This window comes from Heterodontus francisci, unplaced genomic scaffold (assembly GCF_036365525.1).
Source record: "Heterodontus francisci isolate sHetFra1 unplaced genomic scaffold, sHetFra1.hap1 HAP1_SCAFFOLD_1300, whole genome shotgun sequence".
Lineage (NCBI taxonomy): Eukaryota > Metazoa > Chordata > Chondrichthyes > Heterodontiformes > Heterodontidae > Heterodontus > Heterodontus francisci.
Window position 1 is genome coordinate 65,055 of NW_027140385.1, and position 20,150 is coordinate 85,204.

The 20,150-nt window shown below is 55.1% G+C and overlaps 1 protein-coding gene across 1 annotated transcript; it reads right to left on the reverse strand.

The window, feature by feature from the left end:
• Positions 1-14,403: 14,403 nt before the first annotated feature.
• On the reverse strand, positions 14,404-18,750 carry LOC137359598 (seizure protein 6 homolog; the record flags this gene model as incomplete). The annotated part of the gene is made up of 6 exons (XM_068025427.1): positions 14,404-14,828; positions 16,223-16,325; positions 16,584-16,701; positions 17,820-17,858; positions 18,249-18,440; positions 18,559-18,750. Coding segments are annotated over 6 exons (674 nt in total), but the record flags the coding sequence as incomplete, so codon positions are not given.
• Positions 18,751-20,150: the final 1,400 nt, after the last annotated feature.

Genomic DNA, 20,150 nt, shown 5'->3' on the forward strand with positions numbered 1-20,150 from the left:
CAGTTCCGGTCTGGTTAGACCACACTCGGAGCACTGTGTACAGTTCCGGTCTGGTTAGACCACACTCGGAGCACTGTGTACAGTTCTGGTCTGGTTAGATCACACTCGGAGCACTGTGTACAGTTCCAGTCCAGTTAGACCACACTCGGAGCACTGTATACAGTTCCAGTCCGGTTAGACCACACTCGGAGCACTGTGTACAATCCTGGTCTGGTTAGACCACACTCGGAGCACTGTGTACAGTTCTGGTCTGGTTAGACCACACTCTGAGCACTGTGTACAGTTCCGGTCTGGGTAGATCACACTCTGAGCACTGTGTACAGTTCCGGTCTGGTTAGATCACACTCGGAGCACTGTGTACAGTTCCGGTCTGGTTAGACCACACTCGGAGCACTGTGTACAGTTCTGGTCTGGTTAGATCACACTCGGAGCACTGTGTACAGTTCCGGTCTGGTTAGATCACACTCGGAGCACTGTGTACTGTTCCAATCTGGTTAGACCACACTAGGAGCACTGTGTACAGTTCCGGTCTGGTTAGACCACACTCGGAGCACTGTGTACAGTTCCGGTCTGGTTAGACCACACTCTGAGCACTGTGTACAGTTCCGGTCTGGGTAGATCACACTCGGAGCACCGTGTACTGTTCCGGTCTGGTTAGACCACACTCGGAGCACTGTGTACAGTTCTGGTCTGGTTAGACCACACTCTGAGCACTGTGTACAGTTCCGGTCTGGGTAGATCACACTCTGAGCACTGTGTACAGTTCCGGGCTGGTTAGACCACACTGGGAGCACTGTGTACATTTCCGGTCTGGTTACACCACACTCGGAGCACTGTGTGCAGTTCTGGTCTGGTTAGATCACACTCGGAGCACTGTGTACAGTTCCGGTCTGGTTAGACCACACTCGGAGCACTGTGTACAGTTCCGGTCTGGTTAGACCACACTCTGAGCACTGTGTACAGTTGCGGTCTGGTTAGACCACACTCCGAGCACCGTGTACAGTTCCGGTCTGGTTAGACCACACTCTGAGCACTGTGTACAGTTCCGGTCTGGTTAGACCACACTCTGAGCACCGTGTACAGTTCTGGTCTGGTTACACCACACTCGGAGCACCGTGTACAGTTCCGGTCTGGTTAGATCACACTCGGAGCACTGTGTACAGTTCCGGTCTGGTTACATCACACTCGGAGCACCGTGTACAGTTCCAGTCTGGTTAGACCACACTCTGAGCACTGTGTACAGTTCCGGTCTGGTTAGACCACACTCGGAGCACCGTGTACAGTTCCGGTCTGGTTAGACCACACTCGGAGCACTGTGTACAGTTCCGGTCTGGTTAGATCACACTCGGAGCACCGTGTACAGTTCCGGTCTGGTTAGACCACACTCGGAGCACCGTGTACAGTTCCGGTCTGGTTAGACCACACTCGGAACACCGTGTACAGTTCTGGTCTGGTTAGATCACACTCGGAGCACTGTGTACAGTTCCGGTCTGGTTAGACCACACTCGGAGCACTGTGTACAGTTCCGGTCTGGTTAGATCACACTCGGAGCACTGTGTACAGTTCCGGTCTGGTTAGACCACACTCGGAGCACCGTGTACAGTTCCGGTCTGGTTAGACCACACTCGGAGCACTGTGTACAGTTCCGGTCTGGTTAGATCACACTCGGAGCACCGTGTACAGTTCCAGTCTGGTTAGACCACACTCTGAGCACTGTGTACAGTTCCGGTCTGGTTAGACCACACTCGGAGCACCGTGTACAGTTCCGGTCTGGTTAGACCACACTCGGAGCACTGTGTACAGTTCCGGTCTGGTTAGATCACACTCGGAGCACCGTGTACAGTTCCGGTCTGGTTAGACCACACTCGGCGCACTGTGTACAGTTCCGGTCTGGTTAGATCACACTCGGAGCACCGTGTACAGTTCCGGTCTGGTTAGATCACACTCGGAGCACCGTGTACAGTTCCGGTCTGGTTAGACCACACTCGGAGCACCGTGTACAGTTCCGGTCTGGTTAGACCACACTCGGAGCACTGTGTACAGTTCCGGTCTGGTTAGACCACACTGGGAGCACTGTGTACAGTTCCGGTCTGGTTAGACCACACTCGGAGCACCGTGTACAGTTCCGGTCTGGTTAGATCACACTCGGAGCACCGTGTACAGTTCCGGTCTGGTTAGACCACACTCTGAGCACCGTGTACAGTTCCGGTCTGGTTAGACCACACTCGGAGCACCGTGTACAGTTCCGGTCTGGTTAGACCACACTCTGAGCACCGTGTACAGTTCCGGTCTGGTTAGACCACACTCGGAGCACTGTGTACAGTTCCGGTCTGGTTAGACCACACTCGGAGCACTGTGTACAGTTCCGGTCTGGTTAGACCACACTCGGAGCACTGTGTACAGTTCCGGTCTGGTTAGATCACACTCGGAGCACTGTGTACAGTTCCGGTCTGGTTAGACCACACTGGGAGCACTGTGTACAGTTCCGGTCTGGTTAGACCACACTCTGAGCACTGTGTACAGTTCCGGTCTGGTTAGACCACACTCGGAGCACTGTGTACAGTTCCGGTCTGGTTAGACCACACTCGGAGCACTGTGTACAGTTCCGGTCTGGTTAGACCACACTCTGAGCACTGTGTACAGTTCCGGTCTGGTTAGACCACACTCGGAGCACTGTGTACAGTTCCGGTCTGGTTAGACCACACTCGGAGCACTGTGTACAGTTCCGGTCTGGTTAGATCACACTCGGAGCACTGTGTACAGTTCCGGTCTGGTTAGACCACACTGGGAGCACTGTGTACAGTTCCAGTCTGGTTAGATCACACTCGGAGCACTGTGTACAGTTCTGGTCTGGTTAGACCACACTGGGAGCACTGTGTACAGTTCCGGTCTGGTTAGACCACACTCGGAGCACTGTGTACAGTTCCAGTCTGGTTAGATCACACTCTGAGCACCGTGTACAGTTCCGGTCTGGTTAGACCACACCCAGAGTTACTGGGAACAGTTCTGGTCCCCACACCTTCGGAAGGAGATATTGGCCTTGGAGGGAGTGCAGTGTAGATTTACCGGAATGACACCGGGACGCCAAGGGTTAAATTACCAGGAGAGATCACACAAACTGGTGGCGGTATTCCCTGGAAATTGGAAGGTTAAGGGGCGGATTTGATCAAAGTTTTCAGGATATGAAGGGGGAACGTATCGGTGGGGGGGAAGAGAGAGAGAGAGAAACTATTTCTGCTGGGTTGGGGAGTCTCGGACCAGGGTGGGGAGTGCAGAGACGAAAAATGAGAGCATGAGTTTTCAGGAGTGAAATTCGGAAACGCTCCCACACGCAAAGTGCGGGAGAAGTTTGGAATTCTTTCCCACAGACGCCAATCGATGCTCGATTGTTCATGTTAAATCTGCAAACTTGGATACATTACTCTCTGTCTCTTCATCTAAGTCATTAATATAGATTGTAAATAGCTGAGGTCCCCAGCACTGACCCTTGTGGCATTCCACTAGTTACAGACTACCAACTTGAAAATGTCCCCTTTTTCCCTACTCTCTGCTTCCTGTCCGTTAAGCAATCCTCTATCCGTGCTAATACATTACCCCCAACTCCACGAGCCCTTATCTTGCCTATTAACCTTTTGCGTGGCATCTTATAGAATGCCTCTTGGAAATCCCAATATACTACATCTACTAGTTCCCCTTTATCTACCCTACTAGTTACATCTTCAAACAACTCGATTTCCTTTTCATAAAACCATGTTGACTTGTTTTAACCATACTGTGCTTTTTTTTCAGTGCATTGATAAGACTTTGTTAATAATAGATTCCAACATTTTCCTGAAGACTGATCTCAGGCTAACGGGCCTGTAATTCCGTTTTCTTTCCCCTTCCTTTCTTGAATAGCGGTGTTAGATTTGCTAACTTTTTTATTTTTTATTTTATTCAGAGATACAGCACTGAAACAGGCCCTTCGGCCCACCGAGCCTGTGCCGACCAAGAACCACTCATTTATACTAACCCTACAGTGATCCCATATTCCCTACCACCTGCCTACACTAGGGGCAATTTACAATGGCCAATTTACCTATCACCTGCAAGTCTTTGGCTTGCAGTTCCAATCTACTGGGACCATTCTAGGATCTAGGGAATTTTGGAAAATCATGACTATTTCTGTAACTACCTCTTATAGAACCCGAGGATTCTGGAGATCTAACGGATTTTAGTCCCTTGAGTTTCTCCAGTACCTTTTTCTCTGATGATATTTAACTAACTGACTTTCCTCACTCTTATTAGCCCCTTGGTGTGTATCTTGTTCAACATCCCCGCCGTTTCCTCATTCCCCACCATCATTTCTGCTGTCTCCGCCTCTAAGGGACCAACGTTTACTTTAGCTACTCTCCCCCTTTTTTATATACCTGTAATAGCCCTCGCAATCTGTTTTTATATTCCTGTCAATCTATTTTTCCCGTTTTTATCAAACCCTTTGCTGGTTTCTAAAGCACTCCCCATCCTCAGACCTATTACTGTCCTTTGCAACATTTTACGCCTCTTTTAATCGAAAACAATCCTTAACCTCCTGAGTAAAGCCAAGGATGGCCACTCGTTCTCTTTATAGAGGTGGAGGTAAGTTCGATTGGGATTGGGAGATCACTTGGAATGAGAGGCGAGCACTGTTCGTACAAACCATGAGTCATTTTAATATTTCACATTTCATCGGATAAAAGCTGACAAATCTTTATGGATGAAAAAATACACAGTTGAAAACATTACAACAGGGTCAAAAGATGCTGAACGTTCGAAAACCCAGAAGCCCCATTTCATTTGATAAACTGGGAAGCTGGGGGTGGTTAGGCAGGGGGGAGGGGGGAGGGGGGGACACAACCTGCAATATTGACCCATCGTCTGACAGTCAGAAAGCAGGGAAACGGAGCCCGGGAGAAGGATCGAGGGAACGTCGAGAGCAGGAGAAAGAAGCAAATCCTGCCTCGGAATGGGTCTCCACTTTCCTTAGGATAAGTCATTGAAAATGCTGGCAAACGTTCAAAGTTTCTCCAGACAAATTAGTTTGGCGATTGAAGACTGACGGCACGTGATGAGTTTGTGAACTGGCTGAGGTGATTGTTTGCTCCTGCCGTACACGGTCCCAAGGGACCCGAACCCCTTCCCGTTCACTCCCACCGTACCCAGCCCCAAGGCACCCGAACCCCTTCCCGTTCGCTCCTGCAGTACACGGTCCCAACGCACCCGACCCCCTTCCCGTTCGCTCCCGCAGTACACGGTCCCAACGCACCCGAACCCCTTCCTGTTCACTCCCGCCGTACACAATCCCAACGGACCCGAACCCCTTCCCGTTCACTCCCGCCGTACACAATCCCAACGGACCTGAGACCCTTTCCCGTTCACTCCCACCGTACACAATCCCACTGGAACCAAACCCCTTCCCGTTCACTCCCACCGTACACAATCCCAATGGACCCAAACTCCTTCCCGTTCACTCCCACCGTACACAATCCCAATGGACCCAAACTCCTTCCCGTTCACTCCCACCGTACACAATCCCAATGGACCCAAACTCCTTCCCGTTCACTCCCACCGTACACAATCCCAATGGACCCAAACTCCTTCCCGTTCAGTCCCACCGTACACAATCCCAATGGACCCAGATCCCTTCCCGTTCACTCCCATTGTACACAATCCCAATGGACCCAAACTCCTTCCCGTTCACTCCCACCGTACACAATCCCAATGGACCCAAACTCCTTCCCGTTCACTCCCGCCGTACACAATCCCAATGGACCCAAACCCCTTCCCATTCACTCCCGCCGTACACAATCCCAACGGACCTGAGACCCTTTCCCGTTCACTCCCACCGTACACAATCCCAATGGACCCAAACTCCTTCCCGTTCACTCCCACCGTACACAATCCCAACGGACCCAAACCCCTTCCCGTTCACTCCCACCGTACACAATCCCAACGGACCCAAACCCCTTCCCGTTCACTCCCACTGTACACAATCCCAACGGACCCAAACCCCTTCCCGTTCACTCCCACTGTACACAATCCCAATGGACCCAAACCCCTTCCCGTTCACTCCCATCGTACACAATCCCAATGGACCCAAACCCCTTCCCGTTCACTCCCACTGTACACAATCCCAATGGACCCAAACCCCTTCCCGTTCACTCCCACTGTACACAATCCCAATGGACCCAAACCCCTTCCCGTTCACTCCCACTGTACACAATCCCAACGGACCCAAACCCCTTCCCGTTCACTCCCACCGTACACAATCCCAACGGACCCAAACCCCTTCCCGTTCACTCCCACTGTACACAATCCCAATGGACCCAAACCCCTTCCCGTTCACTCCCACTGTACACAATCCCAATGGACCCAAACCCCTTCCCGTTCACTCCCATCGTACACAATCCCAATGGACCCAAACCCCTTCCCTCCCACCGTACACAATCCCAATGGACCCAAACCCCTTCCCGTTCACTCCCACCGTACACAATCCCAACGGACCCAAACCCCTTCCCGTTCACTCCCATCGTACACAATCCCAACGGACCCAAACCCCTTCCCGTTCACTCCCATCGTACACAATCCCAATGGACCCAAACCCCTTCCCTCCCACCGTACACAATCCCAACGGACCCAAACCCCTTCCCGTTCACTCCCACCGTACACAATCCCAACGGACCCAAACCCCTTCCCGTTCACTCCCATCGTACACAATCCCAACGGACCCAAACCCCTTCCCGTTCACTCCCATCGTACACAATCCCAACGGACCCAAACCCCTTCCCGTTCACTCCCATCGTACACAATCCCAATGGACCCAAACCCCTTCCCTCCCACCGTACACAATCCCAATGGACCCAAACCCCTTCCTGTTCACTCCCACCGTACACAATCCCAATGGACCCAGTTCCCTTCCCGTTCACTCCCACTGTACACAATCCCAATGGACCCAAACCCCTTCCCGTTCACTCCCACCGTACACAATCCCAATGGAAGCAAACCCCTTCCCGTTCACTCCCACTGTACACAATCCCAATGGACCCAAACCCCTTCCCGTTCACTCCCACTGTACACAATCCGAATGGACACAACCCCCTCGCCATTTCCCCGAGTTACTGTTGCTCTGATATCTGCCTCTCTTGGTTATCAGACAGGCCTCTATCAGCTGCTTGTCTCTCTGACTGTCCCTGAAGGGTGGGGGTGATGTGGTGGTGCGAGGGGAAGTATGGATGGGTTTGAACTCTCTGCCCTCACTGATGTCTTATCCCCAAAAGGTCTCGGCAGCATAAAATGGAGGGAAGGATTCATTCTCTCTGAATTCTGTCACCTCTCCAACGCTTGCAGATATCACATTCACTCACCCATTCCTCCACCTTCATTTCACCTCCAACCTCTCTGTCTCTCTATCCCTCTGTCTCCACTCCCTCCGTCTCTCTATCCCTCTGTCTCCACTCCCTCCACTCCCTCGGTCTTTCTCTCCCTCTGCCTCTCTATCCCTCCATCTGGGCTCCCTCTGTCTGTCTATCCCTCCGTCTCCCTCTCCCTCCCTATCTCTATCCCTCCATTGTCACTCCCTCTGTCTCTCTATCCCTCCATATCTCTCTCCCTCCGTCTCCACTCCCTCTATCTCTCTATAGCTCTCTCTCTCTCCATCCCTCCATCCCCACTTCTTCTGTCTCTGTATCTCTCTCCCTCCATCTCCATTCCCGTCTCTCTCCCTCCATCCCCACTTCCTCTGTATCTCTCTCCCTCTCCATCTCCATTCCCGACTCACTCTGTCCCTCCATCTCTGTCCCTCCGTATCTCTCTCTCTCCATCTCCACTCCCTGTCTCTCTATCCCTCCATCCCCATTTCCTCTGTCTCTCTATCCCGTCGTATCCCTCTCCCTCCGCCTCCACTCCCTCTGTCTGTCTATCCCTCCATCCCCACTTCCTCTGTCTCTCTCTCCCTCTGTATCTCTCTCCCTCCATCTCCATTCCCGTCTCTCTCTCTCGCTCCCTCCCTCCGTCTCCATCCCCTTCCTCTCAAATGTTTTACCCGTTTTCCTCTCCCTGCCTTTGGGAAGTTAACACATGCTGGTTACCTCCGGACCATTCAGCCTCTGTTGGATGGACATCCCCTGATATCCCTACCTTACCCTAACCCCCCCCTTCGCTCGAGCTACCCCATTACCCGGAGCCTGACGTTCCCCCATCCCCCAATTCATTCAGCCAATGGCGAGCGAGGGCTCTGGAGCTGCACGGCGCTCCCATTGGATGATCGGGATAACAGAAGTACGGAATCCCATGGTGCTCAGATCCTTGTCAATCCTTATCCCGCTGGAGCAGGAGGGAGGGCCGTTCCTTTCACTCTGGAGCCTCTCAGGTTCCTCCCCCTCCTCCCTGGAACCATTCCTTTCCTGCTAGCCACCAGGACTTGCGTTCCAAGATCTCGGATCTTCAGCTCCTTGCATTCTCGAGCGGGGGGCGAAATCAGCCTCAGCCTCGATCGACTGGACCCTCCCTTGCTCCCCCTCTACCCCCTGCCCTGGGGGCATCAACATCCTCCTCCCCCAGCGTCCAGTTACTGAGTAGCGGATGACAGTCTCCTCTGGAACCCTCGGCACGTGATGGTCTCCGTGGGAACAGTGTGGGTTTTCCCACCGGACAGGAGTCCCAGAGAGAGAGACAGAAAAGGGGAGGGAGGCAGAAAGAAAGACAGGAAGGGAGAGATGGAAAAGGAGAGAAAGAGAGAGAGAGTGAGAAAGGTAGAGAGAGAGAGGGTGGGAAAGGGGAGAGAGAGAGAGAGTGGGAAAGGGAGAGAGAGAGAGTGGAGAATGGAGAGAGAGTGGAGAATGGAGAGCGAGACTGGGAAAGGGGAGAGAGAGAGTCTGGGAAAGGGAGAGAGAGGAGGGATAGGAGAGAGAATGGGAAAGGGAGAGAGAGAGAGAGAGACAGTGAGTGTGGGAAAGGGAGAGAGAGAGAGAGGGAGGGAAAGGGAGAGAGAGACAGTGAGTGTGGGAAAGGGGAAAGAGAGAGAGTGGGAAAGGGCAGAGAGAGAGAGTGGGAAAGGGCAGAGAGAGAGAGTGGGAAAGGGCAGAGAGAGAGAGAGAGTGGGAAAGGGGAGAGAGAAAGACTGGGAAAGGGAGAGAGAGAGAGAGTGGGAAAGGGAGACAGAGTGGGAAAGGGAGACAGAATGGGAAAGAGAGACAGTGAGTGTGGGAGAGAGAGAGTGGGAAAGGGCAGAGAGATGTGAGAAAGGGCAGAGAGAGAGAGTGGGAAAGAGAGACAGAGGGAGAGCGTGTGGGAAAGGAAGAGAGAGTGGAAAAGGGAGACAGAGAGAGTGGGAAAGGGAGAAAGTGAGAGTGGGAAAGGGAGAGAGAGAGAGTAGGAAAGGGAGAGCGTGTGGGAAAGGAAGAGAGAGAGAGGGAGAATGGGAATGGGGAGAGAGTGGGAAAGGGAGGGAGAGAGGGAAAGGGAGAGAGAGAGAGAGTGGGGATGGGAGAGAGAATGGGAAACAGAGAGAGAGAGAGAGAGAGTGGAAAGGGGAGAGAGAAAGTGGAAAAGTGAGAGAGAGAGAGAGAGTGGGAAAGTGAGAGAGGGAGAGAGAGAGGGGATGGGAGAGAGAGTGGGGATGGGAGAGAGAGAGACTGGGAAAGGGGAGAGAGAGAGAGTGGGAAAGGGAGAGAAAGAGAGAGTGGGAAAGGAAGAGAGTGGGAATGGGAGAGAGTGGGGATAGGAGAGAGAATGGGAAAGGGAGAGAGAGACAGTGAGTGTGGGAAAGGGGAAAGAGAGAGAGTGGGAAAGGAAGAGAGAGAGAGAGTGGGAAAGGGACAGAGAGAGAGAGAATGGGAAAGGGAGAGAGAGAGTAGGAAAGGGTGAGAGAGAGAGAGAGAGTGGGAAAGGGTGAGAGAGAGAGAGAGTGGGAAAGGATGAGAGAGAGAGAGAGAGTGGGAAAGGATGAGAGAGAGAGAGAGAGAGTGGGAAAGGATGAGAGAGAGAGAGAGTGGGAAAGGGAAAGGGAGAGAGAGAGGGAGAATGGGAATGGGGAGAGAGGGAAAGGGAGAGAGAGAGAAAGGGAGAGAGTGGGGATGGGAGAGAGAATGGGAAACGGAGAGAGAGAGAGAGAGTGGAAAGGGGAGAGAGAAAGTGGGAAAGTGAGAGAGAGAGAGAGAGTGGGAAAGTGGGAAAGGGAGAGAGAGAGAGAGGGGATGGGAGAGAGAGAGACTGGGAAAGGGAGAGAGAGAGAGAGTGGGAAAGGGAGAGAAAGAGTGTGGGAAAGGGAGAGAGAGAGAGAGTGGGAAAGGGGAGAGAGGGAAAGGGGAGGGAGAGAGAGTGGGAATGGGAGAGAGTGGGGATAGGAGAGAGAATGGGAAAGGGAGAGAGAGACAGTGAGTGTGGGAAAGGGGAAAGAGAGAGAGTGGGAAAGGAAGAGAGAGAGAGAGTGGGAAAGGGACAGAGAGAGAGAGAATGGGAAAGGGAGAGAGAGAGAGAGTGGGAAAGGGAGAGAGAGAGAGAGTGGGAAAGGGAGAGAGAGAGAGTGGGAAAGGGAGAGAGAGGGGAAAGGGAGAGAGGGGGAATGAGAGAATGGGAAAGGGAGAGAGAGAGGGAGGGAAAGGGAGAGAGAGACAGTGAGTGTGGGAAAGGGGAAAGAGAGAGAGTGGGAAAGGGCAGAGAGAGAGAGTGGGAAAGGGAGACAGAGAGTGGGAAAGGGAGAGAGTGAATGGGAAAGGGAGAGAGAGAGAATGGGGAGAGAGTGGGAAAGGGAGAGAGAGAGAGAGTGGGAAAGGGAGAGAGAGAGAGAGTGGGAAAGGGAGAATGAGAGAGAGTAGGAAAGGGAGAGCGTGTGGGAAAGGAAGAGAGAGAGAGGGAGAGAGTGGGAAAGGGAGGGAGGGAGAGAGAGAGAGCGGGAAAGGGAGAGAGAGAGAAAGACGGGGAAAGGGAGAGAGAGAGGGAAAGGGAGAGAGAGAGGGAGAGGGAGAGAGTGGGAAAGGGGAGAGAGAGAGGGAGGGAAAGGGAGAGAGAGACAGTGAGTGTGGGAAAGGGGAAAGAGAGTGGGAAAGGGCAGAGAGAGAGAGTGGGAAAGGGCAGAGAGAGAGAGTGGGAAAGGGCAGAGAGAGAGAGTGGGAAAGGGCAGAGAGAGAGTGGAAAAGGGAGAAAGTGAGAGTGGGAAAGGGCAGAGTGGGAAAGGGAGAAAGAGAGAGAGTAGGAAAGGGAGAGCGTGTGGGAAAGGAAGAGAGAGAGAGGGAGAATGGGAATGGGGAGAGAGTGGGAAAGGGGAAAGGGAGAGAGGGAGTGCAGGAATGGGAGAGAGAGAGCAGGAAAGGGAGAGAGAGAGCGGGAAAGGGAGAGAGAGAGAGAGAGTTGGAAAGGGAGAGAGAGAGAGTGGGAAAGAGAGAGAGAGAGAGTGAGAATGGGAAAGGGAGGGAGAGCGAGAATGGGAAAGGGAGAGAGAGAGTTAGAAAGGGAGAGAGAGAGAGTTGGAAAGGGAGAGAGAGAGAGTTGGAAAGGGTGAGAGAGAGAGTGTGGGAAAAGGGAGAGGAAGAGAGTGGGAAAGCGAAAGAGAGATTGGGAAATGGAGAGAGAGAGAGAGTGGGAGAGAGAGAGAGTGGGAAAGGGAGAGAGAGAGAGAGTGGGAAAGGGACAGAGAGAGAGAGAATGAGAAAGGATGAGAGAGAGAGAGAGTGGGAAAGGGTGAGAGAGAGAATGGGAAAGGAAGAGAGAGAGAGTTGGAAAGGGAGAGAGAGAGTGTGTGGGAAAAGGGAGAGAGAGAGTGTGTGGGAAAAGGGAGAGGAAGAGAGTGGGAAAGCGAAAGAGAGCGTGGGAAATGGGGCGAGAGAGAGTGGGAAAGGGAGAGTGGGAAAGGGACAGAGAGAGAGAGAATGGGAAAGGGAGAGAGAGAGTAGGAAAGGGTGAGAGAGAGAGAGAGTGGGAAAGGGTGAGAGAGAGAGAGAGAGTGGGAAAGGGTGAGAGAGAGAGAGAGAGTGGGAAAGGATGAGAGAGAGAGAGAGTGGGAAAGGATGAGAGAGAGAGAGTGGGAAAGGATGAGAGAGAGTGGGAAAGGGAGAGAGAGAGAGAGAATGGGAAAGGGAGAGAGAGAGAGAATGGGAAAGGGTGAGAGAGAGAGAGAGTAGGAAAGGGTGAGAGAGAGAGAGAGTAGGAAAGGGTGAGAGAGAGAGTGGGAAAGGGTGAGAGAGAGAGAGAGAGTGAGAGAGAGAGAGTGAGAGAGGGAAAGGGTGAGAGAGAGAGAGAGTAGGAAAGGGTGAGAGAGAGTAGGAAAGGGTGAGAGAGAGTAGGAAAGGGTGAGAGAGAGAGAGAGAGTGGGAAAGGGTGAGAGAGAGAGAGAGAGTGGGAAAGGGTGAGAGAGAGAGAATGGGAAAGGGAGAGAGAGAGTAGGAAAGGGTGAGAGAGAGAGAGAGAGTGGGAAAGGGTGAGAGAGAGAGAGAGAGTGGGAAAGGGTGAGAGAGAGAGAGAATGGGAAAGGGAGAGAGAGAGAGAGAGAGAGTGAGAGAGAGAGAGTGAGAGAGGGAAAGGGTGAGAGAGAGAGAGAGTAGGAAAGGGTGAGAGAGAGTAGGAAAGGGTGAGAGAGAGTAGGAAAGGGTGAGAGAGAGAGAGAGAGTGGGAAAGGGTGAGAGAGAGAGAGAGAGTGGGAAAGGGTGAGAGAGAGAGAATGGGAAAGGGAGAGAGAGAGTAGGAAAGGGTGAGAGAGAGAGAGAGAGTGGGAAAGGGTGAGAGAGAGAGAGAGAGTGGGAAAGGGTGAGAGAGAGTGAGAGAGAGAGAGTGAGAGAGGGAAAGGGTGAGAGAGAGAGAGAGTAGGAAAGGGTGAGAGAGAGTAGGAAAGGGTGAGAGAGAGTAGGAAAGGGTGAGAGAGAGAGAGAGAGAGAGTGGGAAAGGGTGAGAGAGAGAGAATGGGAAAGGGAGAGAGAGAGTAGGAAAGGGTGAGAGAGAGAGAGAGAGTGGGAAAGGGTGAGAGAGAGAGAGAGAGTAGGAAAGGGTGAGAGAGAGAGAGAGTGGGAAAGGGTGAGAGAGAGAGAGAGAGTGAGAGAGAGAGAGTGAGAGAGGGAAAGGGTGAGAGAGAGAGAGAGTAGGAAAGGGTGAGAGAGAGTAGGAAAGGGTGAGAGAGAGTAGGAAAGGGTGAGAGAGAGAGAGAGAGTGGGAAAGGGTGAGAGAGAGAGAATGGGAAAGGGAGAGAGAGAGTAGGAAAGGGTGAGAGAGAGAGAGAGAGTAGGAAAGGGTGAGAGAGAGAGAGAGAGTGGGAAAGGGTGAGAGAGAGAGAGAGTGGGAAAGGATGAGAGAGAGAGAGAGAGTGGGAAAGGATGAGAGAGAGAGAGAGAGAGTGGGAAAGGATGAGAGAGAGAGAGAGTGGGAAAGGGAGAGAGAGAGGGAGAATGGGAATGGGGAGAGAGGGAAAGGGAGAGAGAGAGAAAGGGAGAGAGTGGGGATGGGAGAGAGAATGGGAAACGGAGAGAGAGAGAGAGAGTGGAAAGGGGAGAGAGAAAGTGGGAAAGTGAGAGAGAGAGAGAGAGTGGGAAAGTGGGAAAGGGAGAGAGAGAGAGAGGGGATGGGAGAGAGAGAGACTGGGAAAGGGAGAGAGAGAGAGAGTGGGAAAGGGAGAGAAAGAGTGTGGGAAAGGGAGAGAGAGAGAGAGTGGGAAAGGGGAGGGAGAGAGAGTGGGAATGGGAGAGAGTGGGGATAGGAGAGAGAATGGGAAAGGGAGAGAGAGACAGTGAGTGTGGGAAAGGGGAAAGAGAGAGAGTGGGAAAGGAAGAGAGAGAGTGGGAAAGGAAGAGAGAGAGAGAGTGGGAAAGGGACAGAGAGAGAGAGAATGGGAAAGGGAGAGAGAGAGAGAGTGGGAAAGGGAGAGAGAGAGAGAGTGGGAAAGGGAGAGAGAGAGAGTGGGAAAGGGAGAGAGAGGGGAAAGGGAGAGAGGGGGAATGAGAGAATGGGAAAGGGAGAGAGAGAGGGAGGGAAAGGGAGAGAGAGACAGTGAGTGTGGGAAAGGGGAAGAGAGAGAGTGGGAAAGGGCAGAGAGAGAGAGTGGGAAAGGGAGACAGAGAGTGGGAAAGGGAGAGAGAGAGTGGAAAAGGAAAGGGTGTTAAAAATGGACAGAGAGGGAGAGAAGGCGAGAGGGATGGAAAGGGAGAGAGATTGAGAGCTGAGGGTCTGAAAAAGAGTGAGTGTGTGAAAGTGTGCAGAGTGGGACGATGAGCGGAGGGAGAGAGAGAGAGAGCGGGAGAGCAGGAGATTGAAGCAGAGAGGGGCAGAGACGGAGAGGGGGGCTGGGTAAGAGTTGTTTGTCGTGCTGTCCCCGGACCCCGAGCCCTGCCCGGTACCAACTAGCAGCCCGACCTCCTCACCAGATCTGGCAGAATGATGGTGGGACAGGCTGACCGGTTTGGGTGAATGAATGAGGGGGGGGGGGGGGGGTTAGTGCAGAGCGGTGGGAAACAGGGGGTGCCAACTGATAGAGCGGAGAGGAACCCCGAAACAGCGTTTCCCCCCTCTCTCTCCTCACCGCAGCTGGTCCTGCGCACGGGCAGACCCCGGGCAGGGACTGAAGGGAGGGCTTGGGCAGTGGGGTTCAATAGGTCCTTATAAAGAGGGGGCCCCCGGAGAGGTGGGACGGGGAGGGGGGGTGGGCGGGAAGAATAGCCTGGGGAACAGGTTGGGTGTAAAACGAGCCACGGATGGTGGGGGGGACACAGATGCTGGAGGGCCTTGGGATTTACAACATGAGATGGAGTGATCGGACGGGAGGGGTGAACTCTGCTAATGGTTATCGCCCAGGTGTGGTGCTCTTAGATTGAGACTTCGTACTCCCGTGTGTCCTTGCAGAGAGAGAGAGAGAGAGAGAGAATTATTAACAACATTCGACAGTGCAGAGGGAGCTTTACTCTGTATCTAACCCCCATCCTGACCCTGTCCTGGGAGTGTTTAATGGGGACAGTGTAGAGGGAGCTTTACTCTGTATCGAACCCCCGTACTGTACCTGTCCTGGGAGTGTTTAATGGGGACAGTGTAGAGGGAGATTTACTCTGTATCTAACCCCCGTTTTTTTTCTTTTTTTCAGTGCAGAGGGAGCTTTACTCTGTATCTAACCCCCATCCTGACCCTGTCCTGGGAGTGTTTAATGGGGACAGTGTAGAGGGAGCTTTACTCTGTATCGAACCCCCGTACTGTACCTGTCCTGGGGAGTGTTTGATGGGGACAGTGTAGAGGGAGTTTTATTCTGTATCTAACCCCCGTACTGTACCTGTCCTGGGGAGTGTTTGATGGGGGACAGTGTAGAGGGAGCTTTACTCTGTATCTAACCCTGTACTGTACCTGTCCTGGGAGTGTTTGATGGGGACAGTGTAGAGGGAGCTTTACTCTGTATCTAACCCCCGTACTGTACCTGTCCTGGGAGTGTTTGATGGGGGACAGTGTAGAGGGAGCTTTACTCTGTATCGAACCCCCGTACTGTACCTGTCCTGGGAGTGTTTGATGGGGGACAGTGTAGAGGGAGCTTTACTCTGTATCTAACCCCCGTACTGTACCTGTCCTGGGAGTGTTTGATGGGGACAGTGTGGAGGGAGATTTACTCTGTATCTAACCCCCGTACTGTACCTGTCCTGGGAGTGTTTGATGGGGGACAGTGTAGAGGGAGCTTTACTCTGTATCTAACCCGCGTACTGTACCTGTCCTGGGAGTGTTTGATGGGGACAGTGTAGAGGGAGCTTTACTCTGTATCTAACCCCCGTACTGTACCTGTCCTGGGAGTGTTTGATGGGGGACAGTGTAGAGGGAGCTTTACTCTGTATCGAACCCCCGTACTGTACCTGTCCTGGGAGTGTTTGATGGGGGACAGTGTAGAGGGAGCTTTACTCTGTATCTAACCCCCGTACTGTACCTGTCCTGGGAGTGTTTGATGGGGACAGTGTGGAGGGAGATTTACTCTGTATCTAACCCCCGTACTGTACCTGTCCTGGGAGTGTTTGATGGGGACAGTGTGGAGGGAGATTTACTCTGTATCTAACCCCCGTACTGTACCTGTCCTGGGAGTGTTTGATGGGGGACAGTGTAGAGGGAGATTTACTCTGTATCTAACCCCCGTACTGTACCTGTCCTGGGAGTGTTTGATGGGGGACAGTGTAGAGGGAGATTTACTCTGTATCTAACCCCCGTACTGTACCTGTCCTGGGAGTGTTTGATGGGGGATAGTATCGAGGGGTCTATCACTTACCCCTGCTTCATACAAAGGGTTGTTAAAGTCCGAATCCACTGTGATGCGGCTGTACGAGTGGGAGTTTGAGAGGGGCAGTCGGAAGATGGTTTTTCCTTGGAATCTAAGAAAGGAAGGAGAGAACACGGGAGATTGAGAGTGTTATCAGCCTCTTGCATCATCTGCCAACCTATTATTCACTCTGCACCTCCCCTTCCCTCCACTCCATCCACTGACCCTCCACCTCCTCTGCTCCCCTCCACTGATCCTCCCCTCCCCAGCTCTCCTCTCCTCCACCGCTCCTCCCATTCCCTCCACCGACCCTCCCCATCCCTCCACTCCCCTCTCTTCCCTCCCTCCAAAGACGCCATTGGCTGCTCACTTGGTATAGTAGAGGTAAATTCCACCAATCAGAAGGATGACCATGGCGATCGGCATGACGATAGCGAGGACAATGTTCCCGCCTCGCATCTGATGGGATGGATCCGTTGTCCGGGAGACTGCGGGAGAGACGACATTGAGACGACAGATGGGAGAGGTTCCTCGTCCTCACCAAAAGGGGCACCCAAAGGCGCCCAACTCTCCCCGGGGTACGGGGGGTCCCGCAGGGGCACCGACTCTCCCCGGGGTATGGGGGGTCCCCCAGGGGCACCGACTCTCCCTGGGGTACGGGGTCACCCTCACGGGCACCGACTCTCTACGGGGTCTCCCCCAGGGGCACTGGCTCTCCCCGGAGTACAGGGTCCCCCCCCCCCAGGGGCACTGGCTCTCCCCGGGGTACGGGTCCTCCACGGGCACCGACTCTCCCTGGGGTACGGGTCTCCCCCAGAGGGACTGACTCTCCCCGGGGTACGGGTCCTCCACGGGCACCGACTCTCCCCGGGGTACGGGTCTCCCCCAGGGGCACTGACTCTCCCCGGGGTACCGACTCTCCCCGGGGTACGGGTCTTCCCCACGGGCACCGACTCTCCCCGGGGTACGGGTCTTCCCCACGGGCACTGACTCTCCCCGGGGTACAGGTCTCCCCCACGGGCACCGACTCTCCCGGGGGTACGGGGCCCCCCCCCAGGGGCACTGACTCTCCCCGGGGTACGGGTCCCCCCCAGGGGCACCGACTCTCCACGGGGTACGGGGTCTCCCCCAGGGGCACTGACTCTCCCCGGGGTACGGGGCTCCCCCCCCTCCCCCAGGGGCACTGACTCTCCCCGGGGTACGGGTCCCCCCCCAGGGGCACTGACTCTCCCCGGGGGTACGGGTCCCCCCCAGGGGCACTGACTCTCCCCAGGGTACGGGGCTCCCCGCCCCCCCACCCCAGGGGCACTGACTCTCCCCAGGGTACGGGGCTTCCCCCCCCCCCCCCCCCAGGGGAACTGACTCTCCCCGGGGTACGGGTCCCCCCCAGGGGCACTGACTCTCCCCGGGGTACGGGTCTCCCCCGGGGCACTGACTCTCCCCGGGGTACGGGGTCTCCCCCAGGGGCACTGACTCTCCACGGGGTACGGGGTCCCCCCCAGGGGCACTGACTCTCCCGGGGGTACGGGGTCTCCCCCAGGGGCACTGACTCTCCCGGGGGTACGGGGTCCCCCCCACGGAAACCCCCAAACTCCTTGCTTCCTACCTTGTAGTTTTCGATCATTGTACAGCTCCTCATACGTCACTGGAGGGAGAGAGAGAGAGAGAGAGAGAGACAAGATCAGACAGGCGCGACTCCAAAATCCCAGGGGTTGGCGGTCTGGGAACCGGGCTGTTCGGCTACAAGAGGCGGCGCCCCGGCAGGTTGATTAACCTGAGGGGAATGAAGTGTTGGCCCCCACCAGTTGCCACGGGGAGGGGGGCCTACCGAGCCGATCCCTGATGCAGGAGGGCCTGAGGTGTGGGGGGGGGGGGGGGGGGGGGGGGGCTATTCGACCTTGGGAGGCGGCGCCCAGAAGGATACCCGATGCGCGCGGGGCAGGGAGAGGGTGGCGCACGCGAGTTAACTGCGGACGGCGAGCGAAGTCAGCCCCACCCTCATCTCCCCTCCCCTCCCCTCCATCTCCCTCGATACCTTTGCAGAACGGCGGTGGGCTGCTCCACCTTGAGGGGGGTCCCGGGAGGCAGGTGATGGTGAACTCGCCGATCAGCTCAAAGCCATCGTAACAGAAGAAACGAAGAGACTCGCTCGCCTGGTAGAATTGCTTGTACAGGGTCTGGTACCCGTTGTCCGGGACCCCAGGGTTCTTGCAGGGCTTGTGAGTCACTGAGAGAGAGAGAGAGAGAGAGAGAGAGAGGGGTGGGTACCGTCCGTCACTCCTCCCCGACCCGCAACCTCCCCCCCCACCCGTCCCTCCCCTACCCCGCTCTCCCCTCATACATACAGACACATCTCGGGGGCTGGTCACTCCACCTGGGATCCAGGGAGAGGTGGTCCTGGCAGGTCAGGGAGCCATTGCCCTCCATTGTGTGGCCCTCATCGCAGACGTACTGGAGGCGTGATCCGACCGGGAAACGGAGGCCTGGTGTCAGGCGCAGACCGTTCTTCACCTCCCCAGGGTCAGGGCAGAACAGAACTGTGAGGGGGAGAGAGAGAGAGAGAGAGAGAGAGTCAATGTACAGTGGAGGGGGGGGGGGGGGGGAGAGAGAGAGACACACACACACACGGGGAGAGAGAGAGGAGGGGGGAGAAAGAGAGAGAGGAGGGGGGAGAGAGAGAGAGAGAGCGGAGGGGGGAGAGAGAGAGAGAGCGGAGGGGAGAGAGAGCGGAGGGGGGGAGAGAGAGACAGCGGAGGGGAGAGAGAGCGGAGGGGGGAGAGAGAGAGAGGGAGACACACACACAAACGGAGAGAGAGAGGAGGGGGGGGAGAGAGAGAGAGCGGAGGGGAGAGAGAGAGAGAGGGAGCGGAGGGGGGAGAGAGAGAGAGGGAGCGGAGGGGGGAGAGAGAGAGAGGGAGCGGAGGGGGGAGAGAGAGAGAGGGAGCGGAGGGAGGAAGAGAGGGAGAGGAGAGGGAAAGAGAGACAGAGAGAGAGTCAATGTACAGTGGGGGGGGGGGGGAGAGAGAGACACACATACACAAACAGAGAGGGAGAGGAGGGGGGAGAGAGCGAGAGAGCGGAGGGGGTAGAGAGAGAGAGAGAGAGCGGAGGGGGTAGAGAGAGAGAGAGAGCGGAGGGGGGAGAGAGAGAGAGAGCGGAGGGGGAGAGAGAGAGAGAGCGGAGGGGGGAGAGGAGAGGGAAAAAGAGACAGAGAGGGAGAGACAGACAGAGAGAGAGAGAGAGGAGGGGGGAAGGAGAGAGAGGGGGAGGGGGGAGGGAGAGAGAGAGAGGAGGGGGGGAAGAGAGGAGGGAGGGAGAGAGAGAGGGAGGGGGGGGAGGGAGAGAGAGAGGAGGGGGGAAGAGAGGGAGAGAGAGAGAGAGGGGTTCGAGGACGGATGAGGGAGGAGAGAGGACGGGAGAGGGAGGGGGAGAGAAGGAGGAGGGGGAGAGGAAGGGGGAGAGAGCGGTAGGGGCAAGAGGGAGAGAGAGAGAGAAGGGGAGAGGGAAGGGGGGGAGAGAGGGGTTAGAGGACGGGAGAGGAGGAGAGAACACGGGAGAGAGAGGGGAAAGGAGGAGGAGGGGAGTGAGTGAGTGAGCGGAGAGAAAGTGGGGGGAATGGGGAGGGGGAGGGGGAAGAGAGGGAGAGGAGGAGGGGGAAGAGAGGGAGGGAGAGAGACGTGTATTTAGAGGGGGACAGTAAGCTGTTTAGAAGGGGAGGGAGGTATTTAGAGAGATGGGTATCTCTCGGGGTATTTAGAGGGGGAACGGGGGGTATTTAAAGGGGAAACAGGGTATTTAGAGGGGGAAACAGGGGGGTATTTACAGCGGGAAACGGAGTATTTAGAGGGGAAACGGGGTATTTAGAGGGGAAATGGGGTATTTAGAGGGGGAACGGGGTATTTAGAGGGGGAACGGGGTATTTAGAGGGGGAACGGGG